The sequence below is a fragment of the Grus americana genome, chromosome 15, assembly GCF_028858705.1.
Source record: "Grus americana isolate bGruAme1 chromosome 15, bGruAme1.mat, whole genome shotgun sequence".
In the NCBI taxonomy this organism is placed as follows: domain Eukaryota; kingdom Metazoa; phylum Chordata; class Aves; order Gruiformes; family Gruidae; genus Grus; species Grus americana.
In genome coordinates, this window is record NC_072866.1 from 1,444,718 (window position 1) to 1,469,084 (window position 24,367).

Consider the following 24,367-nt stretch of genomic DNA (forward strand, 5'->3'; position numbering starts at 1 on the left):
AAAAGCTGAGGAAGGGGGGTCGGGGATCACCAGAATTTACCAATAATGCTCAACAAAGGCAAAAAACTCCCATGTGAGCAGCAACCGGAATAACATGGACTAAGGAGAAAGTAAATGACAGAAAAGCTGAGGCGATGCAGAATAAAGACTCTTTTATAGAAGAGATAAAGCAGCTACAGTTCTCTCCTTGTTCGCCAAAGGAGGAAATCAGCTTCTAGCCATCAGTGGTGCTCACCGGGTTCTTCTTTCAGGGGTGGAATAATTTCTCCAGTCTCTAAAATTCTGTCCCCCTGATGGAACGAGAGAGCACGGTGAGCGTTTCCTCCAACACCCAGCCTCTCCCTTCACTCAGCACAGTCTTTCAATTAAGCTGTAACTGTCCCTACTTCCAGACACACAAAAACCCCGTTACTACAACTTACTCAGAACACTCTCATTCGCTCAACACTTCCCAGGATGCTGAAATAACATCGCAGCCCAATTCTCTGAAATCTGTCCTTCCTTTACCCCGTCTTTTCAGCTACAGAACAGCAGCCAAACGTTTCAAGACTATCTTGTTTTAAAAACGTATATTGGAGTTGTAGCACTGCATCAGCACCTTCAACGCAGAGCGGGTTTTAGCGAGTCTCCAAACCCATGGCTCACGAAAAGCTACGTAATCCCCCCAAAATCAATCTGATGCCCGAGTGCTGTTGGTTGCGGCCTCAGGCACAGCCTTGGCTGACTGAGCTGACCTCACTCGAGTGGGTAATTAGGCTGAAGTCAGAGGCCTGCAGTTCAACCTCCAGTACGTTGCTATATGGTTGTTAGCGATGGAGTTTTTAATAATTTTATTTTAGATAAAGCACAATTAGGCAGGTGTTATGCAAATAAAAACGTGCAACTGGCTGAAATAGCAGAGCTAAACTTGTATGACAATATTTGCCCACCGACTCGCTACACCAAGCAACGAGTAACAGCTCAGAGCAGTCTGAAAAACAGCGAAGACCAAACAATCCGACCCCCGCACTTTGCAAACCAAAGCTCAGGCTGGGGGTGTCACGGCTCTGCGCACCGGGGACCTTCAGGGATGCCTGGGACCGAGCTCGCGCGGCCAGAACCGACAGGCTCGGGACTGAACTCCTCCTGACTCCTGACAATCACTGCTCCTGCGTCCCGCGCATTAATAATCCCGCTTCACAAACCCAACCCCCTTCACAAAGTACTTAACGCGTGTTAAATCACTCAAAACCCACCGTAACTGCGCTGCTCCAGGGCAGCCTGCCCACAGCACCAACCTCACCCTTCTAGAGATTCTCCCTGCACCGCTACTGCACAAAGCTGCGCTTCTCCCCAAATCGGCCCTTTTCCGCCCGTTTTACCAAGGTGGAAGATAAACCAAGTATGGACAGACTTACTGGGAATATCCGTGGATTTGACATAACAATACCGTGAGGCTTTTTCTGAAAGGGGGGGGGGGGGGAGAAGAGAGGGAGGGGGTAAGGAAAAAGCAGCGTTACCCAGATGAAGTATAAAGGATTTCCAAAACAGAGACGTCAACCCTGCTAAAATCCAAACCCTACTGAGTACAAGGCTCGTCAGGCCCAGTACTTTCTGCTAATTAATACCCGAGGCTAATAACACTACCCCACCCAAGCAAGACAAGCCCGTGGAAGCAGACGGTGGGTCCCATCACCAGCGCATTGGCCATTCCCCGTCCCCGCACCATCAGCCGCAGCCTGGTTATCCCCCGGGGCACCGTTCCCCCGGGAAAACCACAATTAAGAAAGAGTTTTCCCGCTTGCAGGAGGCAGCGCAGTCAAAGCTGGTCACTACTATGAAAGATCACAAATATATATATGTATTCACACCACCCAAGCGAGGAAAACCAAGCGGGGAACAGACCGTGGGACGTCACCTTCACCTGGCTGACACGAGCCCTTCGGTGACCGCTCGTTTCCTTCCCCCCCCGAGCTTCTTCCAGGGTGTAACCCAGAGTGTCCCCCCCATCCCTGAACCCCCTTCTTCGCGTTTCCTTCAGAGGCCGCCCGGAGGGGCCGCACGCACCATGACGTGGTACTTCACGTAGTAGAAGACGATCCAGGAGGGGATCAGGACCCGGATCAGGACGAAGCCGCCGGTCTGGTAGGCCTTGAACACCTGCGGGGCACAGGGACGCCCGTCAGGCCCGGGGCCGTCCCCGTGTGCGTGTGTGCGTGTGTGTGCCCGTCCCCGGCTCACCTGGTGCCGCCAGAACCCCCCGGGCTGCAGGAACCGCTCCCAGAAGGCGGCCACGGGCCCCAGCTGCCGCCGCGGCAGGACGGGCTCCCGCTCGCTCAGCTCCTGGTCCCGCAGCCAGCGGCGCCGCAGAACGCGGAGTTGCTGCAGCCGCAGCTTCTCGTCCTCGCTGTAGCCGCTCATGGCGCCGCCGGTCCCGGTCCCGGTCCCGGTCCCTCAGCCCGGCTCTGCGCGGCGGGCGGGCGGGCGCCGTGTCCTTCGCCGCAGCGCGCGGCAATGACGTCCTCAAGGCGCACGGTTGTGCGTCATTAGGACGCGCAGGGTGGGCATAGGAGGAGGCGGAGCCCGAGCCCGGTGGGTGGGTGGAACCCCCCGTGGGCCTGGATAGCTCAGTCGGGAGAGCATCAGACTTTTAATCTGAGGGTCCAGGGTTCGAGCCCCTGTTCAGGCGGCAGGCTCCTCTTTCTTGCGGCTCCTCCTCCCCGGTGCGGCCGTCAGGCCAGGCCGGGGATGTGCGGCCTGCTGCGGCCATGGCCGAGCCCGAGCTGCCCGTCCGCTTCCAGCGCCGCTTCCTGGCGGCCCGGCAGCTCCGCTCCTTCCCCTGGCCGGTACGGCGGGCAGCGGGGGGGGGGGCGGGGGGGGGGGCCGCGGGGGCGGGGAAGCCTCAGCTTTATTTCTTCTGGTTTAGGAACTTGAGCAAAACCTACGGACTTCGGCAGGTTCTGCCCTGCTCGTGGATATCCTGCACAAGGTAAGGTGGGATGATGTGACGTCACGGGGGGATGCGCGATGCCGCCTCGCGTGACCAAAGCGCTTGCTGGCCTGTAATGGGTTTTGCTCACAATCACAAAGGTAAGCGACTTTGCGTCGCCGTTTTCCTTTGGGCCCAGCAGAACGGCACCTTCCCTTCTCTTCCTGTTCTTAGCACCAGCGCGAGGGCACAGAGCGCTTTACCTCACAAACAGGTCAGCGCAGCCCGCCCTGTCTCCGGGTGCTCCGGCGGCCAAGGACGAGGTGATCCCGGGCGCTCACCAGCCCTCACGGTGCCTGACCTTTGCGTGCAGAAAGGAAACAGCACACGAGGCGGCAAACCAAAAAAAGAGGGAAGAGAAAAGCAAAATAGAGCTAACTGGACTCTTTCCACCCGGTTTTGCTATTTACTTCAGAAAAGTGAAAAGCACATGGTCCCAATTAACGGCTTTTCTCTAGCCCCTTCCCGCCTTTCCTAAAGCCTTCCCTTGGTAACTGGTTTCAATTGCTGTTCTTCTTGCAGACCCTTCTCCACCCTCTGTGTGTGAAATATCCCCCTGCCACCAAGTACAGGAGGTGTTTTCTAACCGAACTCATCAAAAAGGTACTGCTTACTGGTCACGTAGGCTGCAACTCCTTTTTTTTTTTTTCTCCTTGACAATATGCCAGTTTTACATTACGGGCCAGGCTGAATTATTTGAATTAACAAAAAAATAGCATTAATGTAAAATAGTATGTATTAAAATGGGACTTAATGAGCATGGGTTGTCTGTGTCAGGACAATTTGATGCCCAGAGCTGCCCTGTTCCCTTTGCACAGCATGAATCCACAGCAGCTGAACCCCTGGATGAGCTGTACGATACCCTGGCAGATCTTTTAAATGAAGAAGAATCTACTCGCTGTTACAAAAACTACTTGCTGGTAAAAACAATTACTGCGTTGTTATAAATCACTTTTAATCATCTGAACTAAGCAATAATTAGCTTGAAAAGTAACTCCCCAGAACCCTGGAGTCCTCCCTACCTTTTTCCAGGCACTAATATTGATTGTAGACTGTAAAATCCGTTGTCTGTGCCCATCCATCTTCCTCTTCTTGCGTGCATCCTCCAGCCCACGGGAGATGCCGTCACCCTTTCCGAGAGCGTGGCGATTATCTCTGGAGGAACCACGGGGCTCATCACTTGGGACGCTGCTCTTCATCTCGCTGAATGGGCAGTAGGGAACGCTGCCATTTTCAGTAACAGGTAAACCACAGCGGCGCAGACGGAAAGACGGGGAAAGAAGCCACGGTATTTTCATTCGTATCGTGAGCTATGCAACTGTAATTTAATAACATACAGTATTTACCCCCCAGATAACCGAAATGACTCTACTCTTTTGCTAATGGCTAACTGCTGCTCTCATCTGTTCTGCAACAGTCAAACTTGAATCCGGGAGAGGACCTCGTAGTTATTTTAAGACAGGTTTTAAGATCAAAACCATTACACCATGGGGTCAGGCTGTTAAATCCCAGCTCCCGCACTGCCTTGCCAGTAATTTTAACTGGCTCCACGCTGGGATTCATCTCGCCTGACTTCAGATGCCGATGCGCAGGCGTGCACATCTAATTTCATAGTCTAGACTTTGTTTATAAGCAGTCGAGAGGAACGAGCGCTTTTAAGGCAAGACGCAGCTAAGTTAATATTAAATACCAACCTCACACGGAGCGGCGCTGTGCTGCTGAAGTGCCCGTTTCTCTCCACTGACTCCGAAAAGAACCAGACAAGCAGTTCAGATGGGCAGAACCCCGCTGCAGAAGTCTAATTGCAGCAGTGGAACCATATGCAAAAGCAGCAGTTCAAGTCCTTCATTTTCATGCTTCTAACTACATCTTCAGCATTTACCAACTCTACCAGTTATTTGAAACAAAGATTAGATTGTAGATGGTGTACTCAAAAGTTATTGAAACAATCTGTAACTTATTTTACCTTTAGATATACTTGGAATGTTTTGATTTCCTAACTCAATTTAGAGCCCCAGTAAGTTCTTCTGTTATGCTGTTACCCTTCAGGACAGTCTTGGAACTGGGAAGTGGGATCGGCTTCACTGGAATCGCAATCTGTAAAACCTGCAATCCCAAGACGTATGTATTTAGTGACTGCCACCCCTGCGTTCTCAAGCAGCTGGCAGAAAACATCCGTTTGAACGGCTTCATCTCGGAGCCCAAAACCACTCATCGTATCCAAGCAGAGTCCCGAGGCCAGGAGGCAGAAGCAACGAATTCCCTACAACCCAAAATAATTGTTGCAGAACTTGACTGGGGCTCCGTCACAGAAAAACAACTGTTGGATCTTCAGCCCGACGTCATCGTTGCAGCAGGTGATTACATTTCTGATTATGCCTCGCGGTGTGCTATCGTGCAGGAATAAGCAGGTTAGAGGAATTGCATGACAGATCTTCTCCCAGTTCACCATTCTGCTTTTCTCAGATATTCAACGGTTGTTTACATAAGACTGAAATTATTTTTCCCTTCTGTATTTAAAAAAAATAATAATCCAGAAAGAAAGGATGATAAATCTGCCACTTTTTAGAGCCTCAGCAATAACTGGCAGTCTTGGTTTTCTCTTGAGGGATAGTATACATCTGAAGAGAAAGAAACTTTTTTGGAACTTGCCTGTGTGTGAATCTGGGGGGAGTTTATAAAAATCTAGTAACACAAAATCTAGCAATAGTAAAATTTCTTAGCGGTAGCTACAGGATTTTACTCCCCGATTTGGGGCTTTGCAGAGCAAAAAATTACTTAAGAATTTAGGTGAAAAAAATTGCAAAGATACTACCTTTGTCTTGCAAGTATCACAGGATGCATTAAACATGCAACTTCTGTAAAATGAAGTCAGCATACGTTACCTAATGCCAACCACACTGTTCAGAGAATGCACAAACCAGCCCAAGCTGGACGAACGAAGGAAACGCAACTCAAAACCGAAGGAGATTTATACGTATTTACTATTTGCTGCTACTACTTACTGCAGGACATTTCCCTTATGACGTTGCACAAGAGTAACCGGTAGGTCCATCACCGGGCCATGGATCTGCCTGGGCATTTCCGTGTAGTAAACCACCACCTCTGGAGCATCGGCCCTGAACACGTTTCAGAATCGCAGTGCTGATTAGCGCAGCTCAGGTTTTGTCCCCCCGGTGATCAGCCTTACCCTTCCTCACTGTTTCTGCTCTCAAGGAAATTATTCGAAGTGAAAACTGCTGCAGTTCAAAGTCCTTTGCAACCAGCCTCTGAAATAGAGATTGTTAACAACGCTATGGACAGTTGTAGCAGAGAGTACCACTGCCCAAAGGTTTTGTTGTCTCCCTTAAGATGGGCTCAGACACAATATCTGACAGTCCACTCACAAAAAGGAGCACAGATCTATTTTAGTGATTTTTGGACTGCTATTGGAGATGAGGGCAGCTTCACACAGCACATAAATCCTTTCCTAAGATCTCTTCTTGGGATTTATCATCCCCTCAATAAGAAAGTCATATTCTCCTGTAAGGTAAATATTGTATCTATTTCTTTTGTAGTTTTCATTCTGCTTTTTGCTTATTTAGTCAATAAATACTGAATGTTTTCCTTTTTGTGCAGATGTGGTCTATGATCCAGAGATCACTTCTGCCCTGATTGGTATGCTACAAAAACTCTCCGCTTTCAGAGCGGCTAGAAAACCTCCCGAGGTCTACATCGCCTTCACCATTCGTAACCCAGACACCTATCGCCTGTTCCAGGCTGGACTTGGTAGGTGCCTCTTTCCCTGTTACTTCATCTGTAGAAGAGATGGACAGGAGTATTTTTTTGCAATGGGCGTTTGCCTGGAGCTTGCTAAAGATTTCTTACAGAACTTGATGCGCAGCTTTTGCTCTTTATTAAGCAGAAATAAGATTCCCGGTGTTTCTCTTTACAGATAAAGTTGGGATCGGATGGCAGATTATTCCAGCCCACAGCAACAGTTTCTTTCTCTATGACGTGCAACCCAACGTAACTATTCTACAGCTATTTATATAGACTTGGCAAATATGACAGAATTAGAATTTTCAGAGCGCGCTCATCCTTGCAACAAGATAACCTTGAATTCTAGAAATGAGAGGCACCGAGAATACAACTGTAAGCACGGACTGTTGTCAAAGTGAGTTACATTTTTTCCTGTAATTGTCAGCGTGTACGCAAGCAAGCTGCTGCCCCTGAAAATGCCTGTGAACCTCAAGCGGTAGCAAGAAGCCCTAATTGCACCACGCTTTGATGCTGCAGAAGACAACAGAATTGAATTGTATTTTTTTTTCCAATTGTGTTTGATTTGTAAATAACGGAGGCACATATGCAGGATCACAGGGTGAGCATCACACACCGTTTCATAGTAATCTATTCTTTTTAACATTAAAACCAGCTGTAATTGTTGTCTGCTCTGGTTTTTATGCTTGTCTGTATATACTTGCAGTACAGGTCATCTTAAAAATTAATAATAATACCTACAGTCAGCATAGTAGGTAGTGTCACAAGCTTACATAATGCTATAAGAGGAAGTAACAGACTCTGTGCTCATCAGGTTTATCTTTATCCTGCAGTGATGGCAAAACTCAGAATTTGATTGACATTTCTCTCACACAAAGACTGTCACTCACAACCGACTATCGGGAAGCCATCCTCAGATAGGCCAGAAAATACAAGAATCATCATACTCTGTAGCAATGCTCTACGGATACTGCAAGGAGGAAGAATTTAGCTCACGTTCTCTGAAACTTTCCATAATCCAGTCATTGTTTTCCCCTTGGGCAGCATTGGTCCTGAAGCAGAAAATCAAATATGCTGCTCTTTCTCCTCTTTTGACTTCCTTTTCAGTACCTCGGTTTAAAAGCTACTTAAAAGACAAGGAACAAATACTTTAGCCTCCTCCTTCTGTAGCAATAGACGACAGGTAACTCGAAATGTGAAGAATCATCTTACTCTTCCAGTTGAAGGCGGCCGTGACCGCTAGTTTTACGTTGGATGTATCGAAGTAACCCCGCTGCGCTTCGTTTTAGAATTTTGGATCTAAAACATTTTATTATAGGAAGATGAAACATCTCTAAAGCTTTTGGCATTACTGTTTAATTAAAGAAATTTAGGTCCATAAGCATATCAATGCCTGAAGGGGAATGGCCATACCACCGGACGGAAAAAGTAATAATAAAAAGAATCAGCAAATAAATCTTTATAGATCATTTTTCAGCCAATAAACTAGTGAAAGTGCTGAACCCCTGCAGTAAGCAACTTGGGACTCTCTTCACCTTCACACCAGTGGAATCAAATCATTGTCAATCTTTTTTCAGAGTGTCTGCTGTCACCACGGTGCAGAGGGGAAGGGCAAGATTAGCAGAGGGCTGCCTAGCGTGGCAAAAGCAGATATTAAACAATTCCTCAGTAAGCGGGTTGAAAAATGCTGCTGCAGAAACCACCACTGAACTAGGAACTCTGAAGAGGCTCAATGCAAGCGGTAACCACATAAAACCAAGCACATTTATTCCTCAAATGACTGACATCTATTTTATAAAGAAGCTAAAAGGTGATGAAAAAAGCATCTTGTAAGCATTAGGTCCGCCTATGAATACTGATAGTGAATGTAAAAAAATAAAATAAAGGGTACACCCAAGTGAGCACTCTGAAAGTGAAGCGGCCTTTTATTAATTTACACATACTTTAACAACCTGGTTTGGGTTTATTTTTTCCTTTTCTCTTCGCCTGTTCAAAAAGGGATAAATTTTATGTTCTTTCTCAAGGTAAATGGGCACATTCATTTCAGTGTACAAGGACAACACTCGCCGAAACGTCCTTTTTCCTCTAAGTGTTCAATAACCAGTGGCTGCACTTTCGTATTCTTGCACACACTGTAAAAAAGGAAAACTAAATGGTTCTGTCTCAATAAAATCAGATGAGGATTTTCAATGGTTGTCTAAGGAAGACTACCCAAGACTATTAACTGGTTGAAAAAATAAAGACCCACTATATCCTCAGTTCAAATAAAACAATTCAAATAAAAAGCATCTCCCATTTGCAAGAAAAATACACCCAAATCACCTACTGAAGTGCCTACTGTACAACAGGTGTAACTGGTAGAGTTTCTAGGTGCATTTAAGTACATTCACCAAAAAGTGACCTTAAGGCAGCACAGGTAAGAAATTTTGCACATAGGAGTTTCCAGAGTAACTAAGCCTCCCACTCGCTTTCTAAAGATTCACCCAAGCGATAAGGAAGAAAAGGCAGCGCGGACAGCAAGGCTCACGCTCTTCAGTGCCGGAACCCTGTCCTCCCTTGTGACTTACACTGCTGGCACACAACAAATACCCTCAGTTGCACCTTCAGCACTATTCTTACTCACACGAGAAGCTGAAATTGTAAAGGAAAAGGTGTGTCCAAACAGTTGTGCCAAGATGAAGTTGTTAAGAACAGCAACTGTAGACAACACAAAGTGTTTATTCACTATTTATCAAATCTCTGCATCTCCAAGAATGTGTTTGCTTTTTTTGACACCCTCCTCCCGCCCAAAAGTCATTCATTCTGCCCAAGCAAAGGAAGAACAGTCTGGTCCCAACTCTCATCCCAGCGCAGCTGCTTGAACACACGGAGATTTTTTCTGAAGCTGTGAAGTTTGCCTTCCAGGGTAGGAAATTCCAAGAAAAGCATCTGTGAGTTAAAAAAGAAAAACCACAGAAAAATACCTCATATTACATTTTAGGCTCATTCTAGCCTCCCCAGTGTTAACCCTCAACTACAATGCTGCAGTAAGACAGCACTCTTTGGTCTGGGCCTATAAATAGTGAACGATGACAATATGTACATTGTTCTTGCCAGCTTCACATTCATATTCAAATAGAAGCGAGGCCAATAACATTCACCAGGCAAAGCAATATCTTCTGAGAATGCAAAATACACAGGTGATAGGCAGATATGGAAAGGCGGCTCACACAGTACCACCTTTGTGGTTATAGCTAGTGGGAAAGAAAAAAAATAATCAGTCAAGCCTTTACCTTTAGTTGTTCTGCAAGTTCATTCGAGTCCCTGAATATCAGACCATTTTCATTGTGTTTCACAAGTTCATGTAAACTGTGAACAAAAGTCATAGGAGAAAACATGAGTTAAAAAGCAGCGAGTGGGACACAGACATTTTAAAAAGTTGCGCGGTGACATCCGAAGAGATTGTGCTAGGGCATCTGTAACGCTAAGACCCTGGATGTCTAGATGTAAGCTTCATACCTGACAAAATGGGATGAAGAAGGCAGTTTCAAACATTTAAATTTAAAGATTGTTTCTCCCTTCTATGTCAGACTATCTAAATCTACCACTGCAGCACAAAAGGGTCCTCACTCTGCCTTTGTGCCACTCACCTGGCCACACATTAAAAATCAGGGCAATTGTCTACTTTAAAATTAACCTACAAGGAAAATCTGTCCATGATCCAGTTCATGAGATCTTCACGAAGAATGTATCTTTGTTTATAAAAGCTACTGCTTCCCCAAAGGGCTATAACTTGTAAGGCTGACTATGCCCTTCACAGAACAGCCGTACCTACGCAGAAGGAAGCTTTTCTTACATTAAGTATGTGGAAACAAAGGATCCCAGGGCAGGTTTTTAAGGCAACGCTACCAACTTTGTAGAAACTAGTGTTAATTTTTTAACTGACCTTAAATAAAATTACCTTGATTTCTAATTTAACTTATTGAATTATAACCAAAATTATTATGGCTTAATACCAGAATCTCATTTGGTACATGCAGAAGCTGTTAAACTCTTGCTCTGTAATTATATTGTTCTAAATGATCCGCTTAAACTGTATCAGAATAAGCTCTTACCATTCAAAATACATTGCACACACAGGTAAACAACAGCCAAACATATCTACCACCTTCATGGGTAAATCCAAACCACTAGATGATTTATGGAGACACACCCCCAGGTCTGCGGAGCCTGGAACATAAACAAAGCAGACAAGAGCCTGAATTCTCTGCAAGCAGCTCTTCTAGTCTTACTGCAAACCTTTCTGTTTATGTACTTCTTTGCGTGATGCAAGCTAAAACCAAGCTGTTTTCAACACCATCCAGACTGACTCAATTTCAAGCACTCAGGGGAAAAAAATAAAGTGCAATGTATTCTGTGACTAAAATTAGTCAGGCTTTAGAAACACACCAGGCAAGTGCATATTAAAGGAAATTTTAAAACTTCGCCTATCTTAAGACAGCCTTTCTGCCTCTTAATCTGCTAAGAGTGGGTAAGGGCACAGGAAAACTCCATCACAAGCCAGACAGGATATGCTGTGTGGCTCACTAGCGACCTCTTCCACTTCAAGTGATTTCAAAACAGAGAAATTACCATGTGATTTTATATGCAGCATATATTCATTAGTTAACAAGTACCAAATAAACACAGTGTTTTACAGCTACATAAATCGGCAGGCTCTAACCCTGCGGAATGTAGATCAAGCTATGTACTGTACTACTTTATTAAGCTTACTCACACTCTGTGCTAATACAATGAACATGCTGAGGGAATATTATTCCAAGGACATGTTTAATTTAGAATTTCAGCTACTTTTGGTTGCTTGGCCAAACACTTTATCATTTCATTTACTGGAATGACCCTGAAAGTAAACAGGAATACACACAGGCACACTATATTTCAGCACAGAAGAAACAAAGAGTAAAAAGAACAGGCTAAAATAGCAACGCAGATACTACACCTACATCTTGGGATAACAGTGAAAAACTGTAGTTAGAGAAATTTAGCAATTTTGCTGTGACTAACCAGCAACTTTATTCGCTTACTATATTCTACCAGCTTCTGTGCGAAACCTCTATCAGCTCTGCAAATTTGCAGAGCTGTTTTTCATGCACTCTCAAGCCTATTTCATAATCCACTATTTACCAAGCAAAAGAGGGTAATCCTCAGCTTCAAGCCATGGTGTACAGATCTGGATATGTTTAAAGTGCATTTTGTTTATCAGTCCGTTGTAGTAGTCTTTTAGAGGTCCTTTACCTGTTTAAAACAGAAAAAAATATATAATGGATCTTTTTATCAAGATGACTGAAAATAGTGTGGTCTGTGCATCTTACTGTACAGCTGACAAACTCCTGTTTTATCAGGTACATCAAAAAAGACACGTAAAAGACTAAGTCCCCTTGAAAGCAATGTGACCCTAGACTTTTGTTTACTCGATATTCAGAAAAGCCTGCCACCAACATCCCCCAGTCTTGACCTGCATTTTGTCTACAGCCATAAACCAACCAAATAACTAACAACATATTTCACCAGCACAACTGGCCCTTCAAAATCCCGCTAAGTTTTAATTTGCTCTTAATGAGAAAGTTAAGCACGCAGCATTCATTCTGTCTACACAACTTTTTGGCAAAACCTTATTTGATGAGTAGGTCTTTTCCAGCAGTAAAAAACTTGCTGCTTAACACTCCAAACATCAGATTTTACATTTCTTTTGCAGCATCATCTCAACGTTGAGCTTAAATTCTTTTGAACGTGGAGTAATGCACAGCCGTACTAGGTAGGCAGGCTGAGAACTTCTCCTCTTTAAAGATGCACCATGATTACTTACACTGCTTAACAGTCCAGCTATAAATCACTGCTATTATTTACAACCAGACATAAAGACAATACTCCCTCCTCTCTCTTCACTTTCAGAAGAGTCAGAAAAGAACAAAAGTGAAAATGAAGTCTTCTGTGTTGGCACTGAAAAAATTGTAGCGTGAATAAAATGTTACCTGTTATCACACATACTAAAGGTGGAAGCTTGACTCCTTCATTGATATACCGCTCATAATCTAGAGAAGACAAAAAACCTGTTCAGAGTCAAGAAATACACGGATGCTTGATTTAAGAATTCTCACAGTGTGTTAATTGTTTAGCTTCCCACTTCAAGTAATTTCTTTACAAGCATATACCTAGTAAAATAGTAGTAAACTTAGCAATATAAAAATTGACAAACTTCCACAGAAATCAATTATGGTCTGTTTAAACTCCTCAAGCATTTGTTTGACTGCACTGTATTGGCTGTATCAATATATTAACTTAGAAACTGCAGCTGCAAAGACTACAAAATAAGACAATGTGTATTCCTTTCCTTCCTATTAGCAGATGCAAGAGCTTAGAAAATAAAATTGCAATTTTCAAGATAGTTAGAAATATAATTCTCCCTGACAACTGCTCTAATCGAATCTAGATGTTGCACTTCTGGATTTCAACTGTTACTCTTAAACCACTGCTGATTAGTCAAACACACTTGCATTTTCACTTGAATATGGAAGCACTGTTCTTTAGCAAAACCCTTCATAACTGTCCATAAAACCACCGTTCCCCTTTGAATAGGTGAGATGAATTCCTTCATACCTACCTTCTAAAGCTTTTAAAAGGACTGAGAAGTCTTCATCCTCTGAAAGAGAAGGCTTTATTAGTGGCATTGATATTTCTATCATTTATAATGAATTACTGTCCTTAAATAACAACAATCAAGATTTTCCTCACCTTCACCTAAATTATTTTAATAGGAAAAGCACATTCCATACTTAAAATCTGCTGTAACTGTTTTCATAAATAAAAGTGTAACCATATATAGTGCTTATTTGTTCCCCTTACTGGCAACACGGCAGACAAACAAGCCACGAAAACATCCTCAAAGCTATCAAGTTTAAAATTTCTAGTTTCTAAAGCTAGAGAATTAAGTGCAGAACTTGCCCTCTTAATTCAAAGGTAGAGACAATTCTGCCCATGGTTACTAGAAGTGAATTTGTTTCCACTCTGTTCCCTTTTTCACATAGAGAAAAAAAAGTGAGAAAATTATGTAATACACATTATCAGAAATAAAGGACTAAATATTTCAGTTCATTAATCCATTTTACACCACCACGCAAGATAGCATGTCTAGAATGAAAGTTAAAAAAAGTAGGAAATCTCTTTTATCATTCTTGAAGCTGAGCCTCTAGACTGCAGCTCTGTAACTAAAACACAGCTTTAAAAATCATTCCTCTCTAAACACTGAGGTATATCATATACAACTTGTCTTTCAATTCCTCCAGCCAAATGAAAGAAAAAAGTAACTTTGCCACTGATGATGTAAACACACTTCTATAGCATGGCAAGTGTCAAGTGTGAGGAAGTATGAACAGCCCTGATTTTATCTTTTTGTTAAACAGTGGTTAAATATTAAAAATAAAACTAATTGATTCCAAACCTGTCCAGCTTGTGCTGCTGATCAGAAGAGCTGGCCGTCCTTTGGTTTTTACCACGCGCCCATTTTTTTCATCCATTTCTGTAAAGGCAGACCTCTCGGCCTTCCAACTGAGAGACTCTGTACTACGGAAACAGAATTTTCTGAGTATGGACTACACAACCACAGCCAACAACCACAGAAAGAAATACTATGCTTAACTGGCATGAATTTCCAAACACTTTGTTTCAGATTTGCTGCTCAACTTCTCTAGAAACACAGGCGTTACAGTACTGAGCTGCAGAGAGATATCTGATCATAACAGAGACCATTTTTCATCTTTCCTATTGCTACCAAGAGCCTAGTGACACTACTGCTACAGGCACGATTCCATCTTCTAATAAAGTGTTTTCCTTAACAAGTTGAGAAAATAGTCAGCCTGTCTTCCCAGCTCTGTCTCAAACATAGAGCATGGAGGCCAACAGTACATTTATTCAATTAAACTCAGAACCTCTACATTCTGTGGTGGGCAATTCCAAAAAGAAACTGCTAGACATTATGGCTTTCACTTCTTTTTCAAACGTTAGTTTGGTAAAATAACTCCCTGTTAAATGAGACATCCTGCAAATAGCCAGAGTGCAACATTTAACACTTAGACCAAGGCCTCGAAAGCTCTCTACAGTAAGTGAAAGGAAGGGATGCTACTAACAAAGCATCCAGTCACTGTCATCTAGCTCAGTGGGAACTAGACACCTGCTGAGTTCCACCCTAGAGATATACTATTAGATTGCCTCAGTACCTATGCTAACAGTTTTAAAAATAAAACTCTTCTATTACTTCACATGCCAAGCATGGTGTTGTCACAGTTCAATGATTTCACTCATCCTGGCCTCTCCCATTGACAATTAAGCTAACCTGCACAGCATCGGCTGCTGGCTGAAAGCACGCAGAGACCACTCTGCCTCACGTTCAGTAACTTGTGACTCCGTGCAAAAGTATTTCTGGTCACTAAGTGCAGTAACTTTACATCATTCAGTTAAGGCTGTAACTGCATGCTTTACTTACACATACCGTGGTTTAAAAGGCTCATAGTCTTTGGCAAGTTTCATGTACAAATGATGTTGAAGTTCTAATGGCGTTTCCTTGAAATAAGAAGCTGGCTTGTCATACAGTGTTACTGCCCTGTAATGGAACAAATTCACAAGTGAAATAAAAAACAGATGTAACAAATTGTATCTGGTACGGTGACAGACTATAACAATGTAATGCAGAAAGTAATTAAGTAAATCAATACAGCAAAATAATTAATTTTTTGACTCTTACAACTTTCTGTATGCCCGAAGTTTTCTGGAATACACCAAGGTGGACATACTGATCCCACAACAAAGGGCACTTTTCTTGTGTGCATATCCAAGGGGTGTAATGCAACAGTAAAAACTGCAGACGTAATTGTCCTGATTTTTAAACTTACTTCATCACTGTTCCCGAGCAACTTTGATCTTAAAGCCCTCTGATTGCAAAAGAAACATTTCAGAGCAGGCCAACTGTTAAAAAACGCAGTGATGTCTGCCTCATTCCGATTCTACAGGCAGCTTGGTAGCAAATTTCCATAAATCCCGGACTGCCACCTTCTAGTCAACGGGGTGTTAACTCTGGAGGGTAGTGAAGGTTCTTGAATGCCCACAGTCCTCTAGCTCATTGCAAAACCGAGCTAACATGTTTCAGTGGTGATGGATGGGCTCGGGAAAGTTGCTTTTCTAAGATTCCTCTGAATCCAGAATCATCAGGGATATGTTCTTTCATTTTACTTCGCGCACACACATACTAATTTGTTAGAGGTATTTGACTTACTTTATGTTGCAATTCACCCATAGATCTTCTTTCATTGCATTAGTGACACACAAGTTATAGTCAGACAAATGCCCAAACAGCTTTTCATACCTGACAAAAATTAAATCTTAGTTAGAAACCACAGGCAGGCAATCGCATTAGCCAAACAGTAACTGCCCACCAGTGCCCCTGCTAATTAAAAGCCAAACAAAACCAAAAGAAACCCAACTGTCCCCAGTAACTGAAATGTAATTAGCAATTATTGACTGACTCCTTATACTGAAGCAAGGGACACAGCACAACTCCCTTATCCCCTAACACCACCACACTCAAAAGCCTTTAAAGCCTTTATCTACACGTAACCCATTAGGTTCGGACCTTTAAAGGTGAGTTGGAGTGTAAAGCAGCATTAGAGAATAAAAAAACCCCCGTACCTATAAAATCATTTTAATAACAAGACCAAAGTTTGCATATGCATATAAAAGCAACCTGCCTGCTTCATCAATCCCCTTCCTACGTGTTTAACAAAGGTGCTTTACAGAACGTGCTTTCTGAAATCAAAAGCAGTTAAACACAGCAAAATCCAGAAATCCTTCAAGGAAACAGCCCTTTGCTAACTATATTCTCCCCACTGGTTTCTATTCTTCTGAATTCTGCAAAGGTATGTAATTTATCAACAGGAGAAGAAATTAGTGTACAAACCATTTTGCAATTTGTACTAGTGGGTGATTTCTTCCATGATTCAGACTCATTATAGTATATCCATAGTTGTGCCAATCAATTATCAGTTTGCTCCTCCAAAAAAGACATGCGACCCAGGCAACAGCTATACTGGGTAAGCCTGGAGGATTCTGTTTAATAAATAAACCAAATAAAAATAGCATAAGACTGCGATCAAGTGACAAAAACTAAGCAACTACCAGAAAAAGGAAATCAAACTATTGAAATCATGTTGCTTTACGGGATCTTAATGAACAGAGACAGTTATAGACATCAGCTACAGAACTGCCAGTGTCTCCTATGAAGACTGGCAGACACTTCAAATTTACTGTTGGATCAGGATGAAAATTCCCCTCCAATAAACACACAAACATTTCTGTTAAGATTTATTCTTTACTGCTATGCATGCCAATGAAGTCCACAAGCTCAGCAGTTAACAGGAACAACAAAAGTGAACTGTTAACAGAAAAATCAAAGTTTAGAGGTAAATGAGTAGTTTGATATAGGTTTACACCACTGATTAGGCCAGTTTAAGTTCTCAAAAAATTAGAACAATGTCCGAGACTGCTAAAAATGCCCTGCAATGTAGTACTATTTATTTTTACTAATATTAATCCGAAGACAAAACAGACCTGAAGAAGAATATAGGACGGCTGATCTATCTTCAGCATTGTGTACAGTAATTGTATTGCCTGCACAATGACTTTTATGACATACTGGAAAAGTTTTGGGCCAACTGTAAAACAACAGAAAAACTGGTAAGAACGTTACAGCTCTCCAGAAATGCGCACCTCATACAGAGCCAGCCATCCCTGCAGAGAAAGGTTTAAAATAACAGTACACTGTAAAAATGGAAACCTGTTTTTTAGACAAACATCTCGCAGTCCCTACAAATTCCCCGTGTTTTGTATAGAAAGAAATCAGAGTAGGTATGGATAAACACAGACGCAACTTAAAAAAAAATTAAAATTTAAAAATGTCCCTGTTTCAGCCTGCACCAGAACTGCGTCAATGTGCTCCATACCAGAGAGACAAGTGTTTATAACCGGCGGGGAGGCACCGAGGACACGCAGCTGGGCTGAACCAGGGCACACCTCCACCCCAGCCCCACCGAGGCCCAACCCCCACCCCCCCCAGGGTTGTTCATTTTCCCACGAAAATCCGGGTTCCCCTTTTCCCCCGCATCCCCCGAACACAAGCACCCGCCACAGCCACGCTCCGGACCCCGGCCCGGGCCGAGGACCCGCAGCGGGGCCGGGAGCCGGAGCCGTCCCGCACCCACCTCGCAGCCCCCGCAGATCCGCCACGGGCACCAGCCGTATCTTCCCGCTCCGCAGCACGTCGCCGTGCGGCCTGCTCTCTGCCAGATGGGAAAGGCCCATTAGAGAAGCGACCCCCGGACACCGCCCCGGCCCGACCCCAGCCGCCGCCTCAGCGTAGCTCAAACCGGGCCCCGCGGGCGCCGTCCCCTGTAGGGAATGGCGGGGTTGGGGGGGGGGGGAAGGAGCCGCCGCCCCCCCTCACTCACGGAGGTAGCCCAACAACTCGACGCTGTGTCCGTGCCGAGCCAGCGACAGAGCGTGGTACTGCATCCGCGGACTGCGGCCCAGGTCGCCCAGCACCGCCACGCACACCCGGCCCGCACCGCCCGCCGCTCGCCGCCGCCGCCATAACAGCAGCACCAGCACCACCAACAGCACCAGCAGCGCCAGAGCCCCGCCGCCCGCCGCCATCTTGTGGCGCCAGCAGCGGGAAGGGCGCCCCCTGGCGGCGCCGCGCTCTGAGGGGACCCTGCCTCGCCCGGGACTTGGCGGTGCTGAGGCGGTAGGACCGGGGGGGTGGGGAGGGCTCCAGGTCAAACCTCATCTTAAAACCGGTTGTGGTGGGGACGGCGGTCACTGGAGGAGGCTCCAAAACTTCGTATTTTACAATGAGTTTATGGCGGTTGAAAAATGAATTTTCTTTCTGCAGGGCGCTTGAGCGCTGACGAGCAGCCCTCACAACATAAATCACTTGCTCAGCGTGCCCGAGTGGAAACGTTGGTGAAGAACTTGTCTCCTCTGACTGAAAACGTGCCACATTCTCTAATATTCTCATTATCCAATCAATTATCAGTTTGCTCCTCCAAAAAAGACATGCGACCCAGATAACAGCCAAACTGGGTAAGCCTGGAGGAATCTGTTTAACAAATAAAACAAATAAAAATAGCATAAGACTGCAATCAAGTGACAAACGCTAAGCACCTACCAGGAAAAGAAAATAAAATTATTTTTGTCTAATTTCTCTCATAATTCTCAGACTGACCCCAAATATTTCAAAGGTAGAAACAAAGCTAGCCTTTGCCAGAGAGGTTTCTCCGCACACCACTCCTAAGCTCGGCTTAGACCTGTGGTTCCTCGGTTCCACCTGAACTGCGGTGATACACCTAAGATAGCTAGGAATGTATTTGTAATTTTATTGGTCCTGTTTTCCCCAGCTTCTCAATTTTAGGGCCACTCCTTTCCCTCCGGACTATCACCAATATTTTATCTGCGCACTTCATCCCAAAAATCTATGCCATGCACATTCTGGTTGCCAAGGATAACACGCACATTATCCATGTGATGCATTACCAGTAACCAACGACATGACACTCGGACCTAATTAGTTCTTAGGCACCAGGCAACACAGATGTTTATTGGGACAACTCTATGCGTTGAGAGCCGAACAGGCTGGTTGAAAATACTATTTGGTATATTGTTAGTCTGGAAACAGATTGACAATAAGGTCCTTGTGGATATACCAGATACTGGTGTTCTTTTCCATTCCACCCCCAGGCTTGTTAAGATGGACATCTTATGTTTGTGGGGAGCCTACAGTCCATGAAGGTGCATCCTGCTAAAAAAAAATGTTATTAGATTAATTTATCACAGAATATTTGAGTCCAATGTAAGATTTTCAATTGCGATCCACAGTTCTCAGATCTTCTCTTCCCTCTAGGTTGGAGGAAAAGAAAAAGTCTAATAAAATGCAGCGCGATACTCATTTCTGTATCTAGAAAGGATGCTCCGATCACCTGTTCCCTGAGGACCCAATATTACAAGAGTGTTTTCTGCGCTAGCATGATGAAAATAAACTTGGAGATTGAAACCAATAGAGTTTTCTTCTCAAGACCTCTTCATGGAAAACAGTACGTCGCCTATTCTCAGTTAACCAACAATGTGGTAAACATTATTGCAAAATAATAAAAGCAAAGCTTTTTCTTCAGCAGCAATGAATCATCTAACAAAAGATAAGAGAGATTTGCTATGTTAAAGTAATGAATTATACAACATTTAAAACTTGAGCTTCAGATATTCAACTGGAATTTTACAATCTGAATCTTTATCCCAATTTAAGTAAGGTTTATCAAGTGAAGTTCACGATTTTATTACATACATTAGCTATACTGTAAGGGCCATAATTTCCAAGCCTGGAATTTATTTACCTAAATCTGTTTTTAAAATAGATTGCTAGGATATGTGGTATGATTTTGGTTAAGCTTTATGGGGTTTGGTTTGTTTTTTTTTTTCCTGGAAATCAAGCATATAAAGCAGTCATGACAAAAGAGCTGTGTTTTTTCTGTCCCACTTTGTTACCCCTGGTGATATTGTGTGGCATGTCTGGTTTCTCAGACTACTGCAAACTCAGATGGTGGCTGGAGAAGATTCTCACTTGGCAGAAGCCGAAGGAAGGATGCTTTGGAGAACCTAGTGAGTAAGCCTTACCCCACAGGAACGAGGTGTTGTGATACCTTGTCTGAACATACAAGATATAGTCTGCAAATCAAAGGGCCGTTTTTTGGCATTTCTGTCAAGTCTTATTGAAAACTCCAATAACCCCCATATCTCCACTGGAAGAGAAGCAATCATTCATGTTTTTCATGTCCAAAACCTTTTCAAACACTACACAAACTTCAGCACAAAGAATGTGCCTGGTCATATAGATCAGCGGAACCTTAGCGCGTTTGTAGTAAGTTTTCTCACTTGAAGTCTGTTTCATCAGCTGTAAGATAAGGCCATCTCCTCTGCTTCAAAAAAGCAGAAACTTCAGAGAGAGAGGTGTTAACAAGAGTCTTCACTGTGAATGAAACCTCAGCATTGTGGAGCAATCCATTTTCCCTTATTTCTTTTTTTTTTTTGTCTATGTAAATATTTTGGACACACCTCTGGAGCCGCAGACCAAAAGCAGCTGCTGAGGAGAGTTAAGAGAAGGGAAAAGTTGTTTGCAGGTAAAAATAATTGATGTGTTTAAAGGAAGGTGTATCTTTTAGAAAGCTTTGTTCTAGTTACTGCTGAACAACTGTGCATAAATTATTCAATAATCTAAATCAAGACAGTTGTTTCCAAGGTAATTCCAACTTCCATTTCTTACATGTAGGAGCAGATTTCTTGTCTCCCTAATAATGTTTGCAGAAAGAAGGCATCACAAATGCTTGCGTGAATAAGAAAAATGATCCTGATTATCCCAAGATTTTTGTCAGGGAGGAATCCTTTTATTAAATGACAGTTTGGAGACAGACCTCACAGCATGAATGCAGAATGAGATCTCCAATCTGCACCCATACTGAATAAACCACCTACAATCAGAGCCTGAAAACGGTTTGGAAAAAAACACTCTGAATAACAAAGGGAGCAGCAGGAGCCAGCTGTGTCCTAAGAGAAGAGAAGCCAAGGGTGACATCAGCACAGGTCAGGCAATGATCTCACCATCAGGGCACAGTCCCACAGCGACCTGGTCTGGGTGATGACAGCAACAGGTCCCATTGCCGGTCCATTGATCATCAGACAAAAGCAAGGTAACAAGGCCAAGGTCTAGCCACTAAATCTAAATGACGATTCAGGAACAGGACTGGAAACAGGTACATCTACAACATAGCTCAAGGAAGAATTGAAGGCCAGGCCTGAGCTTACATGAGGCCTCTAGGCCCAGGGCAGAGGTGGATGGAGGTCCCGGGACAGTCTGGTCAGGGCAATTAGGGCGTGCTGCTGCACTCAGGGCCCTGGCAAACCCATGCTTCGAAACACCAAGTCCATTTGCAGATAACTTGTGAGCAAAGTTGGTGAAATTTCACATTCACCACTTTAGCCATATTATCATGTATCAATATAGTTGGGGGAAAAAAAAAAAAAAGAGTTGCTCCTGAAAGACATAATGGATACAGTATTTGTAAAATAAAACATTAGAACAAATGCTACATGTTATCTAAGGCAGCCTGTTTAAAGTAGTCAGAGAGCTAATGGTCATTATCATCCATAAAATGAGGAAAAGCATCAAATACTTGATAATTGTGTTCATACCATAATTTTCAGAGCTGGGCTGAACTTCAGGTTCAAGACAGAGCTGGAGCTAGTAATAGATCTAGACATCAGCATGCATGTTCCTTTCATGATATTCACTGTGATAACAGAAAAAAAAAAAGAATGTCATGCTTGGCTGACCTCCACTTAGTGGAAAAAACAGAGATATTCTGATTTAGAACCTGACCTAGACTAAAATCTAGGTTAGGTTTGGAGCTGTGTCTTCATACCAAAGCCCAGGGCAGCTTAGCTTCTGAGAGTCATTCAGTCCAGTGTGGTCATAAGGTGGTTTGCCAGCACCTGCGCATACATACGCTTTAGAACCTGTATTTTGGGGAAGTACGTGTGTTTGTGACATGCATGGAATTGAGACCGGTTATCTTTAACAACAGATAGTTATTTCCATTAATGGGGAAATCTTGTGTCATCGCAAACACTGAAATTCTGACAGTGCCCACCCTTCCCTCTTTGAAAAATTCTAGAAAAACAAGTTACTTATACTCTATGCAGTACTTAATATTAGCACAGTGAGGAAAGCAAATTGCAAAGTAAATGCAATATATAGAGATGAAAGACTATTCAGTTTTCAAATACTGTTTTGTGGGGTTTTGTTGGATTTTTTTTCCAGTTTGCATGAGGTTTCTGCTCCCTATGGATTTCCAAAGGCAGCTTTTGGCCTGTGGATTCTACATCCCACATTGTGATCTTGGCCTCTCTTGTAAACTACAGAAAAGACAGGGTGCGTTTGGGAATTGGCTGGAAGCTTTCTGATGAAGTCCTTAGTGCAGGATGTTCCCTGCGAAAAGTTTAAGGTGTTTGAGCAAAAGGTCCTGAATGAACACCGGCTTGGATTTTAGGACTAGCCCCATGAGCCTGGGAGCAGACTGCATGCCTAGAAGATGTATTTTATTCCCAAGATAAACATTTTGAAAGTTCATTTCATGACGCGCTGGCAGTATTTTCCTTCGTGATGGGTATGGCTCAGAACAGAGCGATGAAACGCTGAAACAACGTCCTGAAGTTAGCATTTACATCCAAACAAGGCAACTAGCCCCCAAACCCTGGCAAAACCTCTCCGATTAATTTCCTCTGCTACTTAAACTGTTAGAATTTAGCAGAAAACTGAAGGGTTCCTGCTTTTACTGTTGCTTTTTGGGTGGTTATGGCTTTCCAAACAGTCTCATTTGTTTGGTCAGGACTAGAGCTGAAACTTGGCTCAAAACACCAAGGTCAAGGTCTTGGCTGAGGTTGAGAGAAAGAAATATGGAACTTAACAAGTGTTTGGAGCAGTCAGTACGGCTTGAGGAGGTGCCAGGGCTAAGCACTTGATAAGGATGAGACGCTGTGAATAAAGTACGCGCCCTTACCACCGTTAACAAAGTAGTTCTTTCATTAAAAATAGAATTACGGAGATTAGAAAGAGAAATGTTTTTACTGAAAATAACAGGCACGACATATAGTTCCTGGTCAGACAAAAAGAATTACCTTACAGGCAGATACAGCAATGGAGAATTTGCTGGTTTTAATCATGTATTTGACTTGGATATTTCTAGAAAGGGAAAATTCCCAGATTTGCAAACTAGGCTATACCAGATTTTTCTTCCTAACTCTGTTGGCCAAGGTGTATCACAGAATGCAAGTCACTGACGTTACGGTCAAGGAACCCTAGAGCTGACTGAATATATTGTCACCCTCTCCATTTTTGTTATTCTTCCCCATCTGGAAAATGGACAAAAATCCTCATCCTCCCAGTTGCTTATGTGGTCAGTATTTTGTTTGGAGGAAAACCGAAACATTCATCAAAACGTTACTGTGGGTAAGATTACAGATTATCCATACTTATTACCCACTTGTTATGTCACAGTGACCAAATTCAGCTACCTTCAACTTAAATGGAAAAAATGAATTAAGTTCCTACCCATCGGGAGCTCGCTGAGAGGAGGACGGCGATGGCCAGGTCAGGGGCGACCGCCTGGCCCGACACGTTTCCCTGTGGATGATGCAGCTATGGTGGCTGTAAAGGCCGTGTTTACCTCATTTTCTGTGAGAATCTGTCAGAGATGGTGATGAGAAAACGCCAGGCCCTGAAGAGCAGAGAGCGCGTCCCCCCCGCGGTTAAGGCTAGTTCAGGCACGCCTACAGCAACTACCGAGAGACAGGCCACGGCTTGTTATGGAAACAGCAGACTCTGGAGGTATTTCTGTCCACCTTCCCCGCCGTGAAAGCCGCCTTAGCCCACCGCTCCGAGCACCGTGCCCGCCGCGCACCGCTGGGCCCCGCCGGCCGGCCCTGACCGAGGGGCAGCGGCGGGAAACGGGC

General features: G+C 43.8%; 3 protein-coding genes and 1 non-coding gene across 11 annotated transcripts; 2 read left to right on the forward strand and 2 right to left on the reverse strand.

Annotated features, from left to right (window-relative positions):
• Window positions 1-137: 137 nt before the first annotated feature.
• Window positions 138-2,507, reverse strand: NDUFB6 (NADH:ubiquinone oxidoreductase subunit B6). The gene is made up of 4 exons (XM_054843358.1): window positions 2,221-2,507; window positions 2,047-2,139; window positions 1,398-1,442; window positions 138-290 (listed from the first exon to the last, which is right to left on the reverse strand). Exons 1-4 carry the CDS (start codon window positions 2,398-2,400, stop codon window positions 222-224), a joined length of 387 nt encoding a protein of 128 aa, XP_054699333.1. The 5' UTR covers window positions 2,401-2,507; the 3' UTR covers window positions 138-221.
• A 65-nt stretch (window positions 2,508-2,572) lies between these two features.
• On the forward strand, window positions 2,573-8,780 carry EEF2KMT (eukaryotic elongation factor 2 lysine methyltransferase). 3 transcript variants are annotated; one of them, XR_008579431.1, is made up of 9 exons: window positions 2,576-2,825; window positions 2,906-2,968; window positions 3,491-3,571; window positions 3,787-3,888; window positions 4,078-4,211; window positions 5,018-5,325; window positions 6,587-6,736; window positions 6,903-7,328; window positions 7,561-8,780. XR_008579431.1 is itself a non-coding variant. In XM_054843354.1 (8 exons), exons 1-8 carry the CDS (start codon window positions 2,748-2,750, stop codon window positions 6,978-6,980), a joined length of 927 nt encoding a protein of 308 aa, XP_054699329.1. In that variant the 5' UTR covers window positions 2,573-2,747; the 3' UTR covers window positions 6,981-8,780. The 3 variants fall into 3 exon arrangements, 2 of the variants coding, with proteins under 2 accessions (XP_054699329.1, XP_054699328.1); XM_054843354.1 differs by having other exon boundaries at window positions 2,573-2,825; window positions 6,654-6,736; window positions 6,903-8,780; XM_054843353.1 differs by having other exon boundaries at window positions 6,903-8,780.
• Window positions 2,596-2,668, forward strand: TRNAK-UUU (transfer RNA lysine (anticodon UUU)). Its single transcript has one exon. It is a non-coding gene; the product is annotated as a tRNA-Lys (tRNA).
• A 645-nt stretch (window positions 8,781-9,425) lies between the features above and the next one.
• On the reverse strand, window positions 9,426-24,340 carry ALG1 (ALG1 chitobiosyldiphosphodolichol beta-mannosyltransferase). Of its 6 annotated transcripts, none has more exons than XM_054843343.1 (16): window positions 23,967-24,340; window positions 22,279-22,348; window positions 22,049-22,146; window positions 18,259-18,908; window positions 18,013-18,083; window positions 17,363-17,466; window positions 16,713-16,861; window positions 16,032-16,121; window positions 15,252-15,362; window positions 14,205-14,326; window positions 13,368-13,406; window positions 12,739-12,798; window positions 11,891-12,001; window positions 10,822-10,936; window positions 10,000-10,075; window positions 9,426-9,655 (listed from the first exon to the last, which is right to left on the reverse strand). In XM_054843343.1, the coding sequence occupies exons 3-16, from the start codon at window positions 22,136-22,138 to the stop codon at window positions 9,521-9,523; spliced, it is 1,923 nt and encodes a 640-aa protein (XP_054699318.1). In that variant the 5' UTR covers window positions 22,139-22,146; window positions 22,279-22,348; window positions 23,967-24,340; the 3' UTR covers window positions 9,426-9,520. The 6 variants fall into 6 exon arrangements, with proteins under 6 accessions (XP_054699318.1, XP_054699319.1, XP_054699320.1 ...); XM_054843344.1 differs by having other exon boundaries at window positions 22,279-22,372; XM_054843345.1 differs by lacking the exon at window positions 22,279-22,348 and having other exon boundaries at window positions 24,082-24,340.
• Between the last annotated feature and the right edge of the window lie 27 nt (window positions 24,341-24,367).

Coding starts and splice junctions, on each gene's coding strand:
- ALG1 (XM_054843345.1), bottom strand. CDS start 22,138: ATGAAAGGAACATGCATGCTGATGTCTAGATCTATTACTAGCTCCAGC. Junction 18,084..18,258: donor CGAGTTGTTGGGCTACCTCC/GTGAGTGAGGGG, acceptor GGCAGAGAGCAG/GCCGCACGGCGACGTGCTGC. Junction 17,467..18,012: donor GGATCTGCGGGGGCTGCGAG/GTGGGTGCGGGA, acceptor GTTGTTTTACAG/TTGGCCCAAAACTTTTCCAG.
- NDUFB6 (XM_054843358.1), bottom strand. CDS start 2,400: ATGAGCGGCTACAGCGAGGACGAGAAGCTGCGGCTGCAGCAACTCCGC. Junction 2,140..2,220: donor GGGGGTTCTGGCGGCACCAG/GTGAGCCGGGGA, acceptor TGTGCCCCGCAG/GTGTTCAAGGCCTACCAGAC. Junction 291..1,397: donor CAAATCCACGGATATTCCCA/GTAAGTCTGTCC, acceptor TCGTTCCATCAG/GGGGACAGAATTTTAGAGAC.
- EEF2KMT (XM_054843353.1), top strand. CDS start 2,748: ATGGCCGAGCCCGAGCTGCCCGTCCGCTTCCAGCGCCGCTTCCTGGCG. Junction 3,572..3,786: donor TAACCGAACTCATCAAAAAG/GTACTGCTTACT, acceptor CCCTTTGCACAG/CATGAATCCACAGCAGCTGA. Junction 3,889..4,077: donor GTTACAAAAACTACTTGCTG/GTAAAAACAATT, acceptor TGCATCCTCCAG/CCCACGGGAGATGCCGTCAC.